Genomic DNA, 24,642 nt, shown 5'->3' with positions numbered 1-24,642 from the left:
AAAAAATGTTTAAATTTGGTACACAGAAACACATATTCAGCTTGGGTCTAGAAATGATGAGGACTGTAAAATAAATTATACCGAAGATATATCTAATATTTTTTTTTGCGTTTGGAATAGGTATTCCCGGAATTTTCAGAAACGTCTTGAATTAAAAATCGTATGAGTCTTGTTACGCAAGTTCAGTCTAGCTCAGTGCCTCCAAATTAATAAGATTCCTCGCGAGTACAAATAAATAATCATGTACTTATCTGATGCTCTTATTGGATATAAAGTCATTAGGTGTTTTATATTCTGCTTTGTTGGAATGGTTTACCGAAGTTTTGTCTAGAAATTATCCTATACTTTCAATTCATTTCTTAATGTAATGAAATAAAAATATTCATCATTTGGTGGAGGTGGAGTTAGGCGGACTTAATTATGATGGAATCACCATTTTTACATTGGTATACTATAAAAAATTTCTGTATTATTTTATCAAGATTATAATTTATTCTCCTGGCATTTTCCTTATTTTTGCAGCTTTTCCATTATTTTATGGACAGATTTTCCCAATATTCACTGAAGTTTGTTGTGAGTTAATTTTTTTCAGGGTTTTCAAGTACGATTGAATTTGAATGTCTCAACTCAATTTACAGGTTTAGCTTGTGTAATGATGGCGGTTATCTCGAATTTTTATTCTGTTTATCTAGCTTTTCCATAATAATTATTATCAAACGAAAGTCCAAATTAAATGCTGCAAATCACCCCGAAGACCTCTGCTACTGCAAATATTGACAACAGGGTTAACAGCTAGATAGAAATTAGAGCTCATAGAAATGAGAGCTACTATCCAAAAATTATTTGCCAGCCCGAAAATCAAACCCGGTACCTCCTAATTGCTAGTCAGGAATCCTTACCCTTACACCAAACAGACAATCTCTAGATAGCAGCACTCATTTTATACGAAAATAGACCGAAATACGATAATTTTAATAATATCTTGAGCAAGTCTTTATATGTTGGAATCCTGATAAAAATGAAGATTATTAGAACTCTGAGATTCATAATTCAGATTAAGTGATTGAATCTAGCCTGATTGTTGTCATAAACGATTCTCTTCTGATTTTTTGACGTAAAGAAGCAAGCTCAAATGATAAATGCAGGCGAGGGAAGCGAGTCTGCTAGTCTCATATCTGGATGAGTCAGTTGGGGGTCCAGGGTGCGGAGCGATAAGGTAGGCCAAGCGAGGCTGCCGGCTAGTTTCAATATATTGCCAATGAGTTTTTGTCATTGCCGTATGCAAATCATTTGAAGGAGTTGAATAGTTTTCAACATTCAGCAAACAATATCTTGATAACAAAATTTTTTAGGTCATTTTTACATAGTGCTTTACTAAATTGAATCGAATGTAGACTCACAGGAGGAATGCAGCAGCAATACACATCGCTTACTCTCAAACCAGGGAGTCACGACTTCTCCAAATGCAAAAAGGAGAATGTCTTCTTTCACATGATGATGTGGAATTATTCATCACCGCCAAGATCTACATGCGTAAGTCCGATTTTCAAAAATATCCAAATATAAGGGTGTTAAAAAACTTTTGATAATCAACGTTTTCCTGCCAGCTGTTAATAATAATATAATTCATCTACCCCTCTTAAAGAAGTTTTAAAGTTCAAAAAACTTAAAACCCAAGTTTAAAGCTTCCAAAGCTTTAAGTTTGAGGTTCAACCTTTGTAGTTTTAAAACAATTTTCAAAACCTTTGCCTGCTGATATTTTCAAAACCTGCCCTTTGACGGGCTGAAGAATTTCATAATTTCTTCATAGAATTATTTTCCTTATTTAAGTCGGCAGGGAAACGTTGATTTCCAATAGTTATTTACTCCCTTATTTTAGGGTATTTTCGAAAAAAATGGTGGGGGGGGGGTTAATCCAAATATCAAATCAGGAATCGTATATATTCATTTTTGAGAAAGTGAGACTTTGAGAAAAACAGATGAGTCACACTAAGAGTCTAATGTGCCAGCCGTGGGATCATTGTGTGAAAGATACAGTAGGAGGAGGAAAATTTTCGTTAATTACATAGAAGCAGAAGCAGTGATCTGTCCATGTGGAATAGGCCTAACGCATAATTCATCACAAGAATTGCAAAGATCAAGGATTCAGGCGATAGGATTCAGGTTCCAGTGATTTATGAGAATGCAATTGCACAGGAATCTCGATTTTATCAGGTTCTAGAGGTTCCAACTAGTAATACTGATATTACAGCAATCTGTAAAAGCATTTCACGCGAATTTTGCTTGCTTTATAAGTGATTATCGGGGCACCGAGCTTCGCTTGCTATTTTTATTTATTGATAAACAGAACACAATTCTTTAAAATGATCGTGTTTATATTTTATGGCTGACGTCAGCTTATGAATTTCGGGGATGAAATATTTTGATTTTCCATAGACCGAGTGCGTCTCACTCACTTTTTTATTATCCACAGACGACGAAAGTCTCAGCTGTTTTTCCAAGGATGAATTATCCTTTTAATGTCGTTCAGCGAGTTTTCCCAGGGATGAGACCTAGTACAATCGAATTCTTAAATCATAAACTTAATATGTTCCAAATTTCGTGAAAATTGTTAGAGATGTTTTCGAGATTCGTTGGACATAAATAAATATAAATAACCAAATATAAAAATATATACAGAAATTGCTCACTTAATATAATAGGACTTCCACCATAGATGCTCTTAAAATGATGGGAGTTATTTTATTTTATAACTAGATTTTGGTTTGCTATGTAGGCCCTATTGAAAAACAAATTATTTTTTATAGTAAAATTGACAAAATGCAGTTTTTGACTTTATCTGTTTGAAAATATTTCAATTGGAATAATGCCTTACAATGAATTGTTTCAAAGTAGTTCTTCTCAACATTACGTTTATCGCATCGAGCTAAATTATTCATTTTTTGAAAAAAAGTCAGATTCTTAGACGCTTATAAAAAAGTAATCATTTCAGGCTCATTCTCGCACTGGGCTTGCCACTTGACAATGATTGGCAACTTGGTCAAGCAATGAACATAATAGATAAACAACGAACATTATGGAACAAACATCAATCATTCTACCACAGTGATTAATTTTGTCCTAATTACTTTCAAGAGATACGCCAAAAATCTGTTGGCGACCCAAGTTCATCTTTCTTAAAAATGTTAGATAAGTCATCTATAGAATGTTTACGAATTTCACTGGGTATCAGTTTTTATGATTTTCTACTACAGTAGAATATCTACAATAAGAATATCTATTATTCGTAGTTGACGGGACCAAGCGTTTACTAGGAATTATGCAATTATTAGGTAGGTGACGGATTATCGAGGCTATTGTAGAAGAGCAGAGAGAGATGACGGAGGAGGAGGAAGAGGAGGAGGAGAAGGGGGATAAATTTGGATGCTGATGAAGAAAACAATTGATTAATAGAATGCTGAATATTACGGATAAAATGGAAAATGATATTCAAATAGTTATTATGTATTAATATAAAAGTTTCAACGACTCATAACTAACGTTCACAAACTGATTACGGTACTTCACGTTGACGTCCAATTCAGTACTCAATTAAACTGAATTGTCAACAGACAGTTGCTTCGTCTGGCATTCTATGTAATCTCGGATTGATGACCTCATGGCTGGAGAATTAAGCGATAGTACACTGAAATTATCTTCTTCCATGGTTTATGAAAAGTTACAAATAAGCTCGAAGATTATTAACGAATAATCTATATAACGAATCATCGAGGGGGCCGAAATACGAAATGCTTTACTATGAATTGTGCAAGTTTTTTAGTTTTTTCAAGGGACTAAGCTTTCACTAAGAATCATAGAGGTCCGAATTATCGAGATTCTATTAATTCAGTATAAATGGTTATTCATGATATTTATGTGAATAGGAATTTACCGTCGTCTTTACTGTTTACCGGCTCTTTTGTCATAGATTCTATGAAAATTACCTGCGCTCTATATTTCGCTCTTTCTCTCACACAATCAGCTCAAAGGATATAACGTTTATCGTGTTCAATCAGTACTTGTTTCTAAAGTTCTAAAACTTATGCTGAACACTGAACAGCTAAATCATCATTCATCCTCAATGAAGCTTTTATTCCTAATTATCTCTCAAGATGTTGATACTTCTCTAATCTAAACAGTCTTGAGAACTTGTGAATCACTATTCCATCAGCCAATGTTCAATTCAGCGTATCACTATATCATTCAATTCTTTTCTCAATTATCAACTATCAACTCAATTGAATTCAGCTAACCACTCAATGCTCAAACTCCGTATTCAATACAGGTGTAAGTATCCATTATCCAAGTATTGGATGGAATTTTAGTATTTATTTATATCTGAATATGTTAGTTATTTTTATCCAATATAACAGGGGTTCCAATTCGTTTGTATACGGAAATGTTTTAGATTCCACGCCTGAGTGATGTGAGGGTACCAGAAAAGAAACTAAATGAAAATCGAATCCAAAATGGAACTAAGTTACTAGAACTGAGACCGAAACACTATCAACTATTTAACTGAAATGAAGTTATATGGATTTCACAGAAAGTATGTTGATAAAGATTATTTCTGAGGTATGATATTTCTGTACCGGCGGTATTTACTTTTGAATTATAGGTCTTCCATCTATATTTTTGATTTTGGTTCTTTTTCCCTAATAACTTACGTTACTCATTTGGGTGGGGTTTTATAAATTCTTGTCCGTAATAAGTGTTGAAAACACATAAATAAAGATTAGATCCTTATCTAAAGTTGATATTCCAATCTGATCACACGAAAACATCAACAAGTACTACTCAAAATACTATAATAGTATATTTTCGTTTGATGATCAATTTTTTGCTGAGTTTGTACTATTATTCTACTGGTTTTTTCTATCCAAATGTGACAAACACTAGTGTGAATTGGTATCGTTGTCTTCTATTTCTCCTGTATTCCAAATATGTAAAAATATATTTGAGCCTTTGCATATCCGTCTTGGGAGTTAAATTAAAAAAAAAAAAGATCGAACACATGCAGAAGAGTGAGCATTATACACTTATTGAGAAACTAGCCGGCTTATTCGCCTTGCCAGATTGGACCTCCGGCTCCTATCAGTTATAAGTTCAACAAGTTCTCTTCGCTCTCCTGCATTTTTCACCTGAATTTGACTTGCTTCGTCAAAAGTCAAAAGATATTTCGACTCTATTCAATTACCGGTTAATTTGAATTATATGAAGTGCAGGATTTTGAAAATCTCTATTTTTATCAGAATGAATAAATATTCAGTTATTTACCAATTGAAGACTTTGTTAAGATACTATGAGAATTATTATATTTCAGTCTAGTCATTTGAAATTTGAGAAAGGAATGATGTGGAGAACTCACGAAACATTAACATCCAACTCTCAATTATTCATTCACATGAGAAATTTGGAAGTATGTATTAAAAACCCTTTAATTTAGCATCGCTATCACCTTGGCTGAACCTGAACCTGTGTATCGAGTTTACATTTTCATGATCAACTGTTCGGGAAAACCCTGAAAGAACTCGCTTCAAACCCTTGAGAATATTGAATTGATTGATTGATTTTTATTTTGTGCTAGGTCCAGACAGACCTATGCACATCAAAATACTGTACAGCAGAAATCACATAGTAAAAAATAATAATAATACAGAATATAAATAACTCTGTTGTAGTTCTGACACTGTGTCACTTGTAAAAATTTGAAAATCACTTACTTTTCTTGGAGTGTTGAGGAATGCATTTCACTCCTGAAGAGGAGCTTCATGGAGCTTCAGCTTCATGGAGCTTCAGCTGATGAAGCTCCTCTTCAGGAGTGAAATGCATTCCTCAATACTCCAAGAAAAGTAAGTGTTTTTCGAATATTTACAAGTAACACAGTGACAGAACTAAAACAGAGTTATTATATAATGTTTCGTTATGGAAAGCAACATCAGAATATAAATGATGAATAATAAATAATGTAGAACGTCTTGTGTACCAAATTTGAACAATTTCTGTCTTTGAGATAATAAAAAAGCAGGAAAATAACGAGGAACATAAATTTTAAGCGTATATTTGGCGAAATATTCGGCGGAGCCTTTTTACAAGCGTTTCCAGACGGCATTTTTAGAGTCGGTAGGGCAGGAAACTCTCCGATTGGCTGATTGGATTGGCGCCTGAAAAAAACGCTCAATATAATCTGGCTCTAATTAGAACGTTTTCTGTAAATATGAGAAAATGCAGAAAAACGCTGAAAAAACTCAAATTTTGGGCGTATCTCTGGCGTTTTCAAAGCCCTTCTAATAGAAAACTTTTCACCTCAGCTTAACCTGTGTACCAAACATACACATTTAACCTGTGTGATTATTATTATTGAATATGAATCCTATCAATTATTGAAAAAATGAGAAAACTCTGGGAAAATGCCAGATTTTGATCGTATTGGTATTTTGGGTGTATTTTTGAGGATATTTTCAAGTCCTGTCATATCCAGACCCTAGCTCTGTATCAAATTTGAACGTTTTCTGTCAATTAGTTCTTGAAGAAGTTGAGAAAACGCAGACAAATACTGGGAAACGTTAAAACCCCGCTAATTTTGGGTGTATCTTTAGCGTTATTACAAAACAGAAGGGTTCCATCATTTTTACAACTGAACTAAATTTTTAGCTGAACTTCGGAACTGAATTTGGACATAATTATTCGGTTCATTTGCTCTCGAAAAATCTAACAAAACGCAGAAAATGCAGAAAATAACTCTCTGATTTAGAAGCTTATCTTTAGCGTTATATCAAAGTCCTTCAAAGACAAGATTTTTATACCCTAGCTGAGCTTCCATACTGATTTTGAACATTTTCTGTTCTTTTTCTTGATAAAGCTGACAAAACGCAAAAAAAAAACGCTGAAAAATGCAGATTTCTGGCGTGTCTTTGGGATTTTTTTCAAATCCGTTCTTAGTACGCCTCTATCTGAACAAACCTATCAAATTTGTACGTTTTCGGTCCAGTTGATTTTTAGTTCTATTGATAAGTGAATGAGTGCAATTTCGCTTTTATATATGAATTTGGGTATGGTAATACGCTAAATTTTCGCAAGAAATCAAGAGGTTAAGAAACGTGAACGAGTGCAATAAGTGAATGAGTGCAATTTCGCTTTTATATATGAATTTGGGTATGGTGATACGCTAAATTTTCACAAGAAATCAAGAGGTTTAGAAACGTTGGGGATCCCTGTAATGTATTTCAATCTTAATAATTATAATCTTCAGTTCAATGTGATTAATCGTATGAAGTTTAATGTCAACCAATGGGCCACATCATCTTAAAATATGTTAGCACTTCAAGTTGGAACAATATATAGAATATAGCTAATTAATATCTAATTATTTGACCAAGTGCTAATCACAAAGTGCTAATAGTGGAATCACAAAAAGACTTAATTTGAATAAGAAAAGTGTGTGAGTTCTTACCTTCCATTTTGAAGAAGTGATTGCTCTTTATGATTTGCAGCTACAATAGTTGTCTATTTCCAAGTGCACTTGTCTTCCAATCAGTGCAGCCCAAGCCCATTATTTTGTTCGCATTTGCACTTCTCAAATTGCTCTGAAGATGAGCGACTAATCACTTGCAAACACTTTTTCAATGCATCAGGTTCAAAATATTAAAATTATTCCCGATAACACAAAATAGGAGAATCACACTTATTTGTCTATACACTCAATATAAGGATGTTCTTTATAATAATATTGAAACACTGTCACAAAATTAGAGTAAAATACTTTCACAGAATAACATAATTTTGCATTCGAAGAGTAATGATAATAAGATAAGTTCACGTTCATTGAATAATAGTAAGATACGACTAAGTTCACTGAATGTCAGTCCATACGGTCTCAGAAAACCACTGAAAAAAAAACGTTAATAAAGTTATTCAAATCTCTGATAATTGAGCTCTATGGTATAACTACTGAGAAGAAAACAGAAATGATAGGAGGGTAAGAGAAAAACTTTTAAACTAGCTATGACCTATTTAAATGAGCCTATGAATTTGTGATCAATGTTGATACCTCGTGCAAATCTGCGATCAAATAATCTACGAGGTGGAGAGTATCCCCAGGCTCAAATTAAAAATGATAATGGTTAGTTTGAAACCAATCAAGCAGGATTAGATTAGTGAAAAAACTACGAGAATAGACGCAGTTAAGAAAAAGGTATTTTTTTTTTAAAGAAGGTAATAAACTTATGAGAAGAGACTTATGAGAAGAGACTAGAATAGAAAATGCACAGAAACCGGTAACGTAGAAGATGATTATGTGTTTTAAGGTAAAGCACAATCAACTAATTGTACTATTAAATCACGAGTGAATGAATATGTTTATTTCCATGTACAATCGACCAGGTACGAATTTGTATGACACGTATATTTTAAGTGAAGTTTCTTCTACGAATAAGAAAACTATCCAAGAATGGTAAAGGAGTACCTAATCTGAATGAACAAAACAAGAGGAGATTTAGATAAGATTTTTTAATTTATGCAGTTTTCAATTTCAGATTTTGATATTTTGAGAGAAAATGAATCGATATTGATGAAGTAATTGATATTTCAAGAGAATGGAAGTTTTTAAGGGCGCATGCATAACTTCAATAGAAGTGAATGGATTGGTGAGACGTAGAAGTTCACTTGAAAGCGAATTACTCTCGATAGAATAATTATTGATTGACGAATTCCAAATAACTCAAATTTCAACTTATTCAGGTAGAAGCAATAAAATATTTGACGAATTATTACGATTTGACAATAATATTATGCTAATTGGTACTCAGTGCCAATAGGGTTGAAAATACGCGAGAATTGAAATTTGTTAGACATTTTGAATTAAAACAGTAATTGTATCTATTAGATTAGTTCAGAATCATGATATTCAGGCAGTTTTTGAAAAAGTTGAAATTCTTGCCTGATTCTTCCGGGTGTTGATTACAAATATTCTGATTTTTCACGGCTGAGTGTTGCTTGCTGAGTCTGAGTTACTTCAATATTCTACAAAGAATTTTTCAAGAACTTGATTTCAACTTGTGCTGGAACTTTTTCCAAATCATCTAAAGTATCAAAGCAACATACTCTTTAACTTAGGGATGTTGACTGGAGTGGTGTTTTTCATGGAAGGAAAAATGCCAGATATTGCCGAGTATCGGAATCGGATTGCAAGCCAATTTTTATGGCACATGAACAAATTTAATATAGGCTAGTGAGGTCCACTTTATTATGACGGTATTTGACCAACTTTGGTTTTGCTATCCTTGTCTATCATTCGACAAAGCCGGTGGTACTATCCTTTTCTAGGTCCACAACGATGACAATTATGTTTTTGACACTGTAGATATATAATTAATTAATGCAGAGAATCGGCATCGCTATTCTTCTATCTTTATCCACTGCCATTATAAGGTGGACTACAGCAACCAACACAATTTTTTATATGTGTCATGCAATCTATTATCTCTCTGACAGATACAATAAAAATTGAATGTTAATATGATTATAATAAATAGACATAAAGAAACATTCGATAATGGAAAAGGTTAATGTACAGAGTGGAAAATGGTAAGGTTTTGTAATAGAAAGGAAAAGAAGGAATTTAGTTAATAACATTCTAACTAAATAATATTCGAAACATAGAGGAATAAACTTTTATCAAAGCATTAGATCAATAGGCTTACATTGAAAGTTTAAAAATTTGTGATATCTTTAATAGAGGAAGGTATTGGCTTTATACATGTACGGAATAGGAAATACACGATTGATGGATGTATCACTCATGAACTGATGTACTGATTAACTTGCATTTTGCATAAAGATTCGGAATTCACCAAGAATGGATATAAGCTACTTCTCATACTCTAATACTCTCATTGCTATAAATCAATTGATTTCAATTCAATAATCAAAACAAATTAACCAATTTGTAATTCAAAGTTTACGCAAAATTAAAAGCCCGACCAAACTGAGCTTGTCCAAGTGACTCCGTAGTGTAATTGGTGCCTAGAACGCACGGCTCATGAATCAAAGGTTGCGGGTTCGAGACCAATAAAAAATATATTTTTTTAAATTCTGATGAAGATTATCTACGTGTTTTTTTTCAACATAATGAATAATTATTATATTCTTTGATGTTTCCTGAACATAAGGAGTTTGCATTTTACAACAAAAAATTTCCCCAGTGCAAAGCACGGGTTATCTGCTAGTATTCTATACATTTCGAAAAATCATTTCAATTACGTATATCTCTGATTTTTAAAATAGAAAATCATAACTGAAGAAAATATGAACTTATAGCCTAATTCTCATCTCTTCGAATCTATTGAAGTCCGTCTATGCGCTTCCAATCTACTCGTCCACTGTGCCAGTGATTGGAAAAAAAACAATTCAAACTATAGTTTAGTATCTGAATAATATATTTGTTCTGAATAGGAGAAAATGACTGATAAAATTACGTTATGGAATTGAGGTCACCGTTTAAAATACTACATTCAACTACTCGCATTCATTACAAGATAAAAACAATATCTTAGAAGTTCTATACTTTAGGAAATTCAGTATTTGGGGTGATACCTACATTTAACTAAACAACTTTTAATAATTATTATTGCAGTCCTAAGAGTCTACTGATTGGCCAACTGTCTCACATGATTACAGATTTTGGGGGCTTCAATCGTGTAATTTTTTATATTCTTGAAAGACTTCAGAGCTCGGTTTTAAAGACTTATTGAAGAATGAGGACTGATTGCGAAGAGAAGTAGAAAAAGAGAGTTTTCGGATTGAAAAATCTGAGCTAGGAAAACTATGGACTAGCCTGTCATGCACAAACTAAGTTTTAATACACTGTTATGGATTATACATTAAAATTTTCTATCAGAATTCATGAAGGGATGAGAGACAATCCACAATTTTCTAATGCGAATTAGAATTTGTGAGGGGCAACCCCAAAACATTCCTAATCAAGATCATTCCCTCATAGGTTTGAAAATAGCAAAAACACCTGAAATAAGTACACTTGAAAATGTTGTGGTAGATGCTTCTTGTCAAGAAAGTAGCCTATTTTAGTTGGTGTTAGACAAAATACGAATGTGCTTTGATCACTTCTCAACCACGACACTTGACACTTGACCCTGTCGTCAGTCACCAGTCACTTGCAGACTCACCCGAGAGGTGTGAAAAGTCGGATCACTCCCAAAAATGCCTCCCTTACTCGAAAGCGCACGCCCAAATCACGGTAGCTTCCGATTGGTACATCCAAAAATTTGGGAGGGGCGATCGACCTAACATTAGACAGGCAAGGAAGAGGGTCGCTTCGTATTTCCGGCTATTTCTGCTTGTTTTCTACGATCTTGGTATGAGCAGACACTTTTTCCAACCACACCACTACTAAAATTACACATACAATCTGGTCATATTTTTTCTAGAACTCTTGGTATCATTGAGCCAATATTTTCTCATATCAATCATTTTATATGATTCAAATATGATCCCATAATTTATTTTTCACCAAGCTTATTAGTAATATTACTGACAACAATTAATAATTATTAAAAAAAATTGTTACAACCACTTATTTGTTAAAATATTTTTGAGAATTTTCTTTAGTTTGCTACACCACTACCAGTATCTAGTAAACTGTGTTTACTAGAATATACTAGACCTATTGCAGATAATTCAAGATTTTTTAATAAATAGAAGTAGTTGTATTAATTTCAAGTCATTATATTAATTGTGGATATCTACTACATCACCTTCACTACAACCCATAAAGTTATTTTTACCAGTTTATTATGCTCACCCTATTTTGAAATACTGTACTTTGAGGTAATTTCTGATTAGTATTCCAAGTAATTATTTTACAATCATGGATTTATTCTATAATTTATTCTGATAGTCTTCTATAATCACTTCAGTTTATATCCATTGCATTTCTATATCTTTTACAAGATAATATTAGGCCCATATATGGGATTGGATTATAACAAAATTGTAAATTCCACCTTTAATATAAATTTCTCCTCTGTAAACTCTCTCCAAAACACTTGTTTGATTATCTCCATTCTAATTTGCAAACTCACCAAAATACTGTTTCCAACCCAAGTATAATATCTTTATCTCTCTCTATCCCGGTCGTGTGTTGATGGGAAGGATATTATTTTTTATCCTTCTCAGAGAATCGACAATTAATTGTTGAAACACCGCCGGTTTATGAAGTTTCATCACAATATTATAAATCGATAGGCTATTCTAATAATTGCATTCAATCTTTATCCTCATTGATTTTTTATACTTTTTAATTTTTTATCGTTGAATAATTAGCAATACCGTCATTTAATGTAAAATAGTGTATACGCCAGTAAATATTGTAGCACAGATAAATAAAGAACTCTAATCTAATCTAATCTAATCTCCCTGTCGTGTGTTAATGGGAAGGATATTATTTTATATAATTTTCAGAGAATTGACAATTATTTGTTGAAACACCGCAGATATATGTAGTTAGATCACAATATTATCATATCACAGCTACACCATTCGAGATGCAGTTCTACCGGCAATAAAACCACAATATAATATCTACAATATTATATTGTAGATATTCAAATTGCATTCAATAGTGATTCTCATTATTCATACTTTGTAAAATAATTGTTGAATAATTACCAATACTGTTATTTAATGTGAATTTGTGTATATGTTGTTACATACATGGATAAATAAATCTTATCTAATCATTCTCTCTCTATTCCCATCAGTAAACTCACAAAAACACTATTATTAGAGGTTTGATTCTCTTTATTTCTTCATTTTCACTCTATTGGGGCATTGGGCTGGCTATGGCTATCACTCTTTACTACTCTATCACTTCTCTGTTTTCGTTAGGGCTACTCTTGAATAGAAACAAAAAATAAAGAATGCCCCTTTTTAAATTGTTCACTCACGACATGTTTTGGCCATGATGTGCATTATCAAGTAATTGAAAAAAAAATATTTTTATTCATATTTATTTTGATGGCATCATGGCCGAAACATGTTGTAAGTAAACAATTTAAAAAAGGGTACTTGGATTTTTATTTTTTATTTCTACTCTATCACTTTATGGAAAATTAAGAATGACAAAATCTCCATTAACTGACGCAGGCAGAGAAGAATTTAATGTAATTATATTCTATCATAGATAAAGGATAAGCATAAGTGAGCCTTTATATTTCTTGTCTCTGATTCTATCCTCACTGGTAGTTCTATTAAACAAAAGACTATTCTCACGACGTTTGCAGTTATCCACATCATTGTTGGCAAGCGAGATGGCTTCACTCATTTTGAGTTGTGAGAATTCATCAACAGCGCGCGAACAATCTATTAAGTTCGATAAACCGAGTTATCATCTAGACCTATTGAAATCAATCCACATATAATATATAAGCTAAATTAACAGTCGCCAATGTGAATTGTACAGATGGTTTCTAAAGACTAGGCTGCTCCAAATTATATGAGAATTTGAAAAAAAAAAAATAAAACTCAGTGTGGTCTTTTAAAATTGACCAGAAAGGCGTGCTCAACCAAAACGTGGTTGAGCAATGAAGTCTGGATAATTTGAAATAACTTTATCTTTCAACCAAACTCGAATTCCATTTTTAAAATCTATAGCTTCGATTTGTTTATTGCACATTAAAAAGGGAAAAATTGTATGGAATTTCAATTTATATGAATAAATAATAAAATCCATTATGTAGGGCCTATTTACATCTGAACACTCCTGTAAATGCCCGTCTGGAGCATACAACGTGAATACACAGTAACAAGTCAACTTAACTAACCAAGTTACTTGAATGATTGTGAAACATAATCCCAGTTCCAGAAATGTTAAATCCCCAGGTAACTATAACTTTTACCCCTTATAACTTTTACAGGAGTGGATGGATGAGAAAGGCAGCCATTCAATTCAATTTATGTTTTTATAACGTAGGCCTATGTTTCAAACCTCTTATTAGTTTCACTTGAAATTCTATTACCTGTGGTTGATAAATAAGCAGGTAACAGCTGACAGTTATTTCAAATGATCCATACCTCACGGTCCAATCTGTATTTACATTCCTGTTAATAACCATTAACATTCGCGAAAAGGGAAGCGATATCTATACAGATAGTTTTCGAAGGACTAGGGTCAAATAGAATTTAAAATAAAATTCAACATGGAGAATGAGAGGAGAGTTTCCACGATGACCCTTGATTACTTTGAGTTTGATTGTTGATAAGGTGTCCTTACTAATTGACAATTTTTTGGCATATAAACTGAAGGATCAACAGGAATTTACATCTAGATTAAGAGGCATGAAGATAAAGTATATTTTTCCAATAACTGATATGATTATATGAGTTCATAAAAGTAACTCGTTATTGAGAATATAATTATTATGATTTTATCGAGCTCCTAGGATGAAACTCATCGACCTTTGAAGAGAATCTAACACAAAATACATTCGACTATAATAACATAATAATTATAATTTAAAACATTTCAATTATTACCGTATCGGCTTTACATTATCATTAAGGAAAGATAACATATCTTATTAAGATAATAAGCACAACATAATTGCGCTATGAGACTGATTATTCCTAGTTACCACATGTATAATCAACACATTTTCCACTACTAAAGAGATAGAAAGATATGGACACAGTCATCATCAATACAAGATATAAGAGCAATTCATTTGGAAGAAGAAATTTAAAGTCGAACGGATACGATAGCAGAAAATTCAAACGAAGCAAGCGGCGTGAGTTCAGACTAGTGAATTTGAGGATTTTGGTCCCACAAAGTGTCAAATTATCAATCAATAAACAGAAAAATAAATTGAATTAAGTAAGACGAAGTCTCAATACTCACCGATTTCATTTGAGTTGCTGAAGAATATACTGCAGATCAACGGCCGGCTCATCACCTGATGTCAGAAAGTTATGCCTAAGAGCATTTTCAGCTGTCATTCGACGGTCTGGCACAAGTTGCAATTGTTCCGCGATGAATTCTGTCGCAGATGGGCAATGTATAATCTCCTTCAAATATATTTCAAGTGTATTGTTTTTATAATTAGCAAATTTTTTGTGATATTCCTTGTAGAATGGGAACTCTTTCGCTTCGGACCAAATATGCTCACTGCAAAATCCACAGATCTCCGATATTTTTTTCATTTGATCAGTGTCATCGTCTCCTCTGAAAAGACCGGGTTCCCTCGTGAAGAACTCAATAGATATAAGCCCCGAGCTCCACATATCAACCTTCTCGTCATATTTTCTAGATCCAAAAAGAAGCTCCGGGCTTCTATACCACAAGGTGCAAACATTTGCACTAAAGCATGCCTGACTCTCTATCACGACAGAACTTCCAAGATCGCCGATTTTTATAACTCCTTCATTTGAAATGAGTATGTTGTCCGCTTTTAGATCCCGATGCATAATTCTTTTACGATGCATAGCTGCTAATCCTGTGAAGAGCTGCTTTAACATATTTTTAATATGACTCATATCAAACTCGATATTCTTGTAGAAGAGGACTTTTCTTAGGTCTGCTCTGCAAAGTTCCATTACAACTCCGAATTGATCGCCGTGTTTTATTACCTCAATAAATTTTACGAAGTTCTCCTCATGTTTAAGCAGTTTCATTGCTTCTACTTCACTGTAATTGATGGTTTCAACACCACCTCGAGGTTTTTTGAGAGCAAATAATTTTCTAGTTCCGTGTTCTTTCCGCAATACTTTATACACATTTCCAAAGGCACCTTTGCCTATTTTTTCAACGATTAAGTATTTTTTTGGTGAAAAAACTGGATCTGGACAAGTGGAAGTAGTAGACTGATCCATTTTATAAAACTTATTTGTTTTAATCCACTTAACTCATTGGAACATTTCATTCAAGTCCGTAGGTACATGAACACTACCGTACCCTAGATAAACATGTAAAAATTATAACTTCACTATGGTAATTATTATTACGCATACACAAAACAAATTATATTTCATTGTTTAGAAATGCAGTTGTTAAGTTCTACTGACTTCTCCCGTATTCACTTTTTCTTTGATAGTGCTACTACAATAACTATTGAAACGAAGTTAAAATTATCAAGTACTCTTTATACAATAAGTATTTTATTAATTCACATGTTGAAGCATTTTGTGCACTTGTGCATTAATAAAATATTATGAAAAGGGTACTTGATGATTTTTATTTTATTCCAATAACATGATCGATAATTTGATTGAAAGTTAGGCTTTGAAATAAATTTGGAAATTGGATAGGAACTAAACGCACTGCTCACTTAATTCACTAGATAAATAGAAGGATTGACGGAGCACAATAAACATGAGTGTCAGTCACAACGGTTCGAAAGGAACTAAATGAAATCAATACTGAATAAAGTAAACGGCAATATGGCGTTATCTACTCAACCCCACTGCTACTCCATCATCTAGGAATACGATGGACCTAAGCATAATTATTTTCTTCCTTATTTAAAGTTTATAAAGTGATGAACCAGAAATCTACTTTTATAATCATACTCACTTCGTTTGAATGGTGTCTTTGTTTATTGGACTGTCTTCATTTCAAGTATCTTAGATAAGTATCTCAAGTATCTCAGCATTTTCAGAAAACAGTCGCCTCTCAATGGAAATAGGAAGTGTTTTTTTTTTGTGTAAAGACTGTCTGCTCTTATCTAAACTTCAATCTTATCTACGCATTTCTCTAGAGAAAACATTTATACAACACTGGCAAGTTCCTTTGCTTATTCTATGCTTGTATGATATTTGAAAATGAGAAATACAGCTTGCTAATCGTTTCGATAAAGATATGATGATATATACTATGATAATATACCCCCGATAATTATTCAAATTGATACTAGTGAGCCCTTGACTGAGAAACTCACTCAAAATGTATTGATATACTGTCAGCTGTTCTATTGAAGGCAGTAGAAGGTTTCATTGAGTTTCTTATGCATGCGATTGATAATCCAGCTGACAGCTCATTTGCGATTTGTGTTTATATTCTTCTCATGCACTGTTATTTCCTAATCCTATTTCTTCTAATCCTGTAATTTCCTAACAAAAGACGAAAGACAGAGAACATTAATTTTTTGCCCAACAAACTTAAACTGTATTATGGTTCAAATAATTCGTATTGTAATTTTGTAGTTGATTGATAAAAGCAGTCAACATTTATCGTCGAACATACAAACAAATATTCCCTAGCGCGGCTGGAGCACATAACCTATATAAATTTATCAGAGATGAAACGTAGAAGAAATATAGTAGCCAACACTTACAATTCATCTACCGTCATAACGTTAATACAACATAAAAATCCAACGAGTAATAAAATCTAATCAATTTATAATTTATGTGACGACTAGCCGCACGGCTAAAGGAATTTTACTTTTAGGAGCTATTAATAATTAATTCTAATATAATTTATTTTGAATGATCATTATTACAAGTAATAATTTGCATCACTAATAATAAAATAATAACTATTGATGTATTAATATATTCAGAATACATTATTCTCAAATAAATGAGTTATTTTTAATCTTTGTTTAAAAATGTTTTTCCCCAAACATATGACAAATCACAGCTAGAAAAAAAACTGATCAATCAGATAATAAAAACTATTTTGCTACAATTTTTATACAGTTAGGGTCTCTTCACACTTAGCTACGCTACACTGAAATACGTCCTATCTCCCAATGTTAAATCAAAGCTAAGAATGTGAACCGGTCAGATTCGTAGTTTGCATGTAACATTGTGAAATAAGACGTATTTCAGCGTAGCTTGAAGATTAAGTTTGAAGAGAAACTTAATCATATGTTTCAATCAGTGAGTTCGCCAAAATTCAAGATTATCAATATTATCATGGGCGTAGCCCCCCTGGCCCCCCCCCCCCCAAACTTCCGATAAATTTTTTTTTCCAGAAATTGTATTTAAATATATCTGTTCCACATACATGAATATTAATAAAATAAATTATAAGCTATCAGTTCACAAATTAGATAAATAATATATGTTATTATTGACCGAACGTTGTGAGGTCTGAGTTTAACTGGAATTTTCTTTTGTCTGTATGTATGTAACGAATTTACGGCCAAGGGCGATGATACAATTCGATGAGATTTGGCAGGAATATTGCTTTTTCAGCTGCGCGTCGATGTATACTCATGGTTTTTTGAAATTTTGCATTTTAAGGATATTATGAAAGGAAACGGAATTTTCTCCATATTCCGATATCAATAATATATAATCTAAATGAATGTGCTTTTTAAATTAAGTTTGTTTTTTCGGTTCTTTTCCAAAATTATTTCTTTAATATACGAATCTTCTCTATTCAAGTGATAATAATGTGAAATATCTGTTCTATTTTTTGCTTTGAAGCATCTAAATTTGAAAATTTACTTTGTGAACATATTAGTGGTCTGTAAATTTTGCGAAGTGAAGAGCTACAAGACTTAACCTATTTCGGACTATGTGTAACCATATCTAAATTGGGGAGAGGAATAGCACAAGGTTACCTTATTTTTCCTCTCCCTATCATTTATATGATGTATACTTATTATATGAATCAATAATCAATAAAAGTTAATCAATAAAAGTTATTCTGAAGATATGATTAGTCACACTATAGAATTATTCATAATCAATCAGCTGCCAAGTGGATTATTCATTGCATGCATCACACAGATGTCTGGAGAAGCCGTGTCTATTATTATTATTTTGAAGAACAGGTGACATCAGATACTTGTGGTTGAGAAAACTGCGTGAGGTCTACTGTTCACAAATAATAGTATAGATTGTTATAAATAAGAAATGGTTATCATTAATGCATGTTCCCCTCAACATGACAGCACTAGTATGTGCATCAAATGCTTACACAGTATTTTGCAGAGTATCAACGTTGTAATCTATTATCAAATCAAATGATAAGGTGTTCACTATATGGCAATTATGATTTCTGTAATTACTCTGATCTTTACCCTATATTTAAGGGGGTAAGGGGAGCGAGGGAAATGGTTGCAATTAGATCTACTATTATTTTGTAGTATTGTTCCATTTTAGAGATTTTTATTATTAGTAGTTTAATAATTATGATTTTCTCATCATCACGCATTTTTCACTGTGATAATTGCCCAAGAATAGCATTATCTTATAAATTTCCGTCTCAAGATGACGAAAATTGCCGCCTCTTCTATAAGATGTTGTCCATTTATGGAAATTTATTATTCTCTTGATTGAGAAAATCTCTCATAATAATTTTCAAGAATGCTGCTGATATTATATCAGCTGTTTTATTGAAATTAATTCAAATATACCATATGACTCTTGTATGATTTTTCCTCTAGTGATTATCGAGTCTATCTGTAGCATACACAATACAGCTATATTGAGAGCCTATTCTTTCTTGTCTGAAAAAAGACGAAAGAGTTTGTAAATTTTTTTGGCCAACGAGCTTGATCTAGTAAGGTTCGAATAATATCACTTTTGATAAAACTGCAACTCCCGCTAGAACCAATAATTCCTCCAACATCTTGTCGCTTGTAGAATATTCTATTCTATTCTATTGTGTACAAGCGAATGTGAGTACACATGGCTAGTTTACAATCCAACTCGCTAAAAAGCCGGCTAGTTGGCGTGTAAGTCGCCGGCGGAGTCGAGTGCGTCGATGACACTGGGCTAGTTTACGAGCTGCTAGTAAAAAAGCTGACTTGTAGCTTGTAAACTAGCAAAGAGTAATCGATTTGTGTTTTCAAAAATCTCACACTTTTATGTATCGCAAAAAATATTGAAGATATTACACAACTTTACTAGACAAAACTCGTGGGAAATTCATTAAGCTTCATTCTCGAATGGTACCAATAGTCTTGACGATGAGACGTATTGTTCCCAAGATATAAACGTGTAGGCCGAAGCAATAATTTATTGAAAAAAAAATAAGTTTTGAACAACCGTTAGCACAAGGGGTATAGGGAAATTCGATATGTTCACCTTCTAATCTTTTAGTCTCCTTATTTATCAGACATGAGTGGAATGAAAAAATGCATAACCCAACAAAAAAGACCTGTAATTCTGTTCAAAGGTTTTGAGTATATAGAAGGGACGGCTTACGCAAAGACAACCAGAATGATTTGGCGATGCTTGACGAGTGCATGCTCGGCATCTGTAAGGACTGTCTCTGAGGAGGCCAACATATTGAGAGTTGAGGGTAAACATAATAACTCTTCTGCTATGAGTCCATCCCCATCCCCTTCAAGGATATAGTGCGGTACACTATAGTGCGGTTACTGTCTTTTTAAATGAGAAGGTGGTTATGTGATTCATGATTTCGATACAGAGTTCCATGAAAAAAAGAATGGTGAAAACTACACATTGATATCTCAACCCCTATCATTTTCTTATGTAGAAAGTTGTAAATTATGTTGCATATTAACCAGCTGACATCATGTGTCAGCGCATGAAGGACTCTGTGATAGCTCCTAAGTAGCCTCAGCTGATGTTATGAATGAATTTTAGTTTTGCGAAAAGTGTGGAAGACATGAATTCGCAAAATCAATTGGGAAGGATTAACAGTATAAATTGTATGATAAAGAATATTTTATACGAATGAAAGTAGTAAGAGCTTTAAAGCTTGTGCATTTTATCCAAGAATAGTTGCAGAACATTCTTATTTTCTGTATAGCTTGCTCATTTTTTACAATAGGAAATCATTTCTTGTTGTTGTACAGAATTTAATAAACTATAGTTTGATCTTTTCAATTAAGACAATCAGAAAGAGATTCAAGAACTCAATTTGAAATCTCAAGTTTTTTATTCTTGACACTTGAAACAGGCGAATCAAATTTTAAAAATACATTAAACATCGAAGTAAGACTAAAGTGGTTCTATCCAAGTGTAAATCTTGATAATCCACACTCATATCTTAAATATCTCATCAAAAAATTGACTCAAGTGCTTATGTCAAATAACCAAAGTATTATTAATTTAGAAAATAACGTTTGGGAGACTTCATTAATGACACATTTTATAGACAATTAATTTATTCTAGGTGCAATTACAATAATTCGGATCTCACAGAAACTAACAGTAATGAACTTGACCAATATTTTACTCTACTTATGTTTTACCATTTCACGTATGTGCTGAATGTGGCCAGTTGGTGTTGACATGATTGATTTTTTAAAGGTCGACGTGTCCTCTGCTCCAGTAACCTTATTGATTATGTCAGCTGTTTTCTTATTTTCTAGTACAGTGAAATGATTTCCTTCCACAAAAATTACGCTAACAGGCTCTTTCGTATACTGAAACGAAAATGAAGCAATGTTAGTTTTCACAGCGTTCATACATTTTAATTCATAATATTACGAGTATGACAATGAAACTGTCATGATTTTACGATGATAGGCTCTTTAGGATAGCCTACTGAAAAATTTCGTTTTCACGGCGATCCCAACAAATTTGGTATTTTGTTTGAAAATATATCTAATTAAAATTTCAGAAATATATCCAATTATAGCGTTAGAAATATTAGTAATTATGAACATAATTATTAAACAAATATTACATTCATTCTATAATTAAAACTAAAGTGCGATTCATGCCAATAAGTCAGTATTGGTTTGAGAGGGAGCATCGTTGTCAAGTTTTATTATAATTACTGAACAGTGATAGCCAGGACCAAATGTTTTTGTTGTGACTGTACTGTAGTAGTCTCGAGTGGAAAATAGAATAATAATTGAATAGAAGAATCTATTTGTAACAAAACAAAAACACAAAAAACATTACAATTTAAAATAAAAATGGTAGCACAGAACAAATCTAGATGTGATAAAATGTACTGTGTATAAGAATAATGTAAGTATAAGTTTGATTTTAGATAGATTGTTGGTAGCAGTGAAGAATCAGCTATTAACAATGAGGAAGCCCTGAGTGAGAGGATAAAACAATAAATTTTACCAATAACACGAGCAACGCTACAGAGGGGTATGAATAATTTCTTAAAACATCTACATGAGTGTTTAGTCGAAAACGAGCACCACTTTCAAACTTTGTTCTTCGTACGTAATTTACATATTTTCGCCCTCTCTAATCACCAAAAAGGCAACATCCTGTGTACATGGAGAACAATTTGAGTTTCGTTCAGTAGAAATTTTAAAATAAAATACATAAAGATACAGTATTGGAAAGTGTTACAATTACAAAATAAGTTGACTATTGCAAAAAAGAAAGATGTTAGCAATTCAGAGAATTCTTTGAGAAAATAGGAGTTTTGTTAAAATCATAATCAATGAATGTTGGATGATTCAAATGATAATATATTAACGGTAAATCAATAATAAAAGTTCTGTTAACAAGTAACTTGTTATTAAAATACAGTCATTTACTCAGCATTAGATAATTGTCATTTACAAAGAAAACTAAAAACATATAGTTTAATACTTCTTGAAACCTTCTATGAGAGAACCAGAAGATGTCTAGGTCCCTGAAAAACGATTGAAAAGTCCTTGAATTCTATTTATTGGAGATTGTAGATTGAGAAATTGGAGATTGACACGAGCAAACAAAACGTGGAACGACAAGCTATGGTTGAGATGTATACAGAGTTGGTGGAAATAATGGAAAGCGCTTGATATTTTTTTTAAAAGGATAATTTTACAGTAGGTTTCATGGAGATCCTATTCAAGTTGAAAAACTACTTTTCTGCCGCTTAAAATTTTTATCCGCTATATTGAATCCAACTTCATTTTTTTAAATGGGAAGGTGGTCATGTGGTATATGATTTCAAAACAGAATTTCAAGAGTTAATGAATGGCTGAAAACGCACATTGATATCTCAAACAGTTTCAAAGATATTCACATTTGAATATACTATTGAACCATACAACAGAGAAATTAATGAGTGTGAATTAAAATACTTTACTTTTTGTTAAATGGTTAAATGTGGGAGTGAATGCCACTATTGAATGAACTATGAAGGGAAATAAGGGATCTAATATTTAGTTTGGATTTATATAATTTTATTCGAAAAACTATTTCAAGGGTATTTTAGGGATAGTCAAATGGACAATAAGTATTGCATCTTTTAAATTCTATGATTCTCAGGAATTTGTTCAGTAAGCGCTCTAAAAAAAGTATGTGGTGTGTGGTCATTACAATGAGGATTCGAAATACAGAGGCATACTCTAAGATACTTCTGACTAGTGATAAATATACAAAATATGACTGGTGAGATATCATTGAAAGGTCAACTTATTTTCAAGATGAACCCCATCTGCTGATTGCCTTATTACACAAAAATTCTGCATTTATGTTAAAGGAGAAATCCGAACTATAAACGACACCCAAATCCCTAAAAGACTCTACCTCCTCCAACAAAACACCATCTACACTGTAATTCGCTCCATGAGGAGCCACATGCCGGGTAAACGATAGAAAGATTCTTTTTGCTATATTTATAATAATAAAGCTTCATCAAAAACCTTGACAGCACCAAACCATCTCGTTTCAGAGGTTTTTGAAGGTTGACAATATTTAAAAAATAGCGTATTATGTACACTTTTCAATAATGTTGACCGACTAATAGATAAAGTTTTGAAATAATGTTTGTACATAGTTTTGTGCTTCCTGCTGAAGTAACCAAACCTACCCCTATCTTTGGATAATCTCTTAATCGCAAAACTGGTCGTTCTCTCTTTATTCTCTTGTTCCGCGGCAGTCTTGTAGTAAAAATGCTTGCCCACCGATCGTCCTACATTATCAAGACGTGTCCACTTCCATTCAAAAAATAATGTGCTTCTACAGGTGCGAACAGATTTACGCGCCGCGAGCACGAGCAATTTACTTTTAATCAGCTGATGCCAATCTTTTTATATCTTTATCTTACCGTTTCTGTACAGATACAGATATAATCAGCTGATCAGAAGTGAAATTTGCGTGTCCGCGGCGCGTAAATCTGTACGCACCCTACGAGTTCAAAAACCTTAAACTATCGCACTTCCCTAAAAATTGATCGGGCATTAAAAGTACCTCAATATACGCATATACTGTTCCTTGATTTTTTCAGTTCCTTTTGTATTGCTTGTGTTCCCGGTGCGGGTGTATGTCTCTAATTGCTACGTCTTCTGTATTGCTGTACTTTTCTTTTCATCGGCTGCTCCTCCTGTTTTTTCTGTGTTCCGCTCTTTGGATTTATGGTATTATTTTTTGTTTGCTGAGCTGTATTATCTTTTCTCTTATCTGCATTTAGCATAAGCAACATTAGCAAACATTTTCGTCAAGAGCTTATTCAAACAGTTTTCCTAGCTATTTTCTCCTCCTTCATCCCCTCTCAGATAAGAAATGTTGGCAGGCTAACGTACAGAAGTTGGGCTCCCGTTTCAATCGGTGTTTTAAGTGTGTTATTGTTAACAGTTTTTCTTCAAATTTTGACAAGGTGTGCTTTGAACAGCATTACAGCCGATCGTGTCAACTGATAGTGGAAATCTCTTTTAGAAGTGTGTATAATCCATTTTTAAAGTTTTACATTAATGTCTAAACCGAACA

General features: G+C 32.8%; 2 protein-coding genes across 6 annotated transcripts in view; both read right to left on the bottom strand.

Annotated features, from left to right (window-relative positions):
* The window catches only part of LOC111052496 (T-box transcription factor TBX1-like), a 44,985-nt gene extending 28,555 nt beyond the window's left edge, over nucleotides 1-16,430 (bottom strand). Inside the window, exons 1-3 of one of the 5 annotated variants that reach the window (XM_039442978.1) lie at nucleotides 16,377-16,430; nucleotides 14,951-16,156; nucleotides 7,499-7,926 (exon numbers count right to left, since the gene is read on the bottom strand). In XM_039442978.1, coding sequence (XP_039298912.1) covers nucleotides 14,956-15,921 — 966 coding nt within the window. In that variant the 5' untranslated portion in view covers nucleotides 15,922-16,156; nucleotides 16,377-16,430 and the 3' untranslated portion in view covers nucleotides 7,499-7,926; nucleotides 14,951-14,955. Of the gene's footprint in view, nucleotides 1-7,492; nucleotides 7,927-11,059; nucleotides 11,234-14,950; nucleotides 16,157-16,376 lie in introns of those variants that run through there. The other 4 variants (XM_022339192.2, XM_039442977.1, XM_022339190.2 and 1 more) reach the window with 4 other exon arrangements.
* Nucleotides 16,431-21,121: 4,691 nt separating this feature from the next.
* Nucleotides 21,122-24,642, bottom strand: part of LOC111052494 (fatty acid synthase) — a 65,345-nt gene continuing 61,824 nt past the window's right edge. The window contains exon 38 of the mRNA XM_022339189.2: nucleotides 21,122-21,401. Coding sequence (XP_022194881.2) covers nucleotides 21,213-21,401 — 189 coding nt within the window. The 3' untranslated portion in view covers nucleotides 21,122-21,212. The remainder of the gene's footprint in view (nucleotides 21,402-24,642) is intronic.

Source organism: Nilaparvata lugens, chromosome X (assembly GCF_014356525.2).
Source record: "Nilaparvata lugens isolate BPH chromosome X, ASM1435652v1, whole genome shotgun sequence".
NCBI classification, from domain to species: Eukaryota; Metazoa; Arthropoda; class Insecta; order Hemiptera; family Delphacidae; genus Nilaparvata; species Nilaparvata lugens.
The sequence above is the reverse complement of the archived record's forward strand: the minus strand, read 5'-3'. Positions and strand labels throughout refer to the sequence as shown.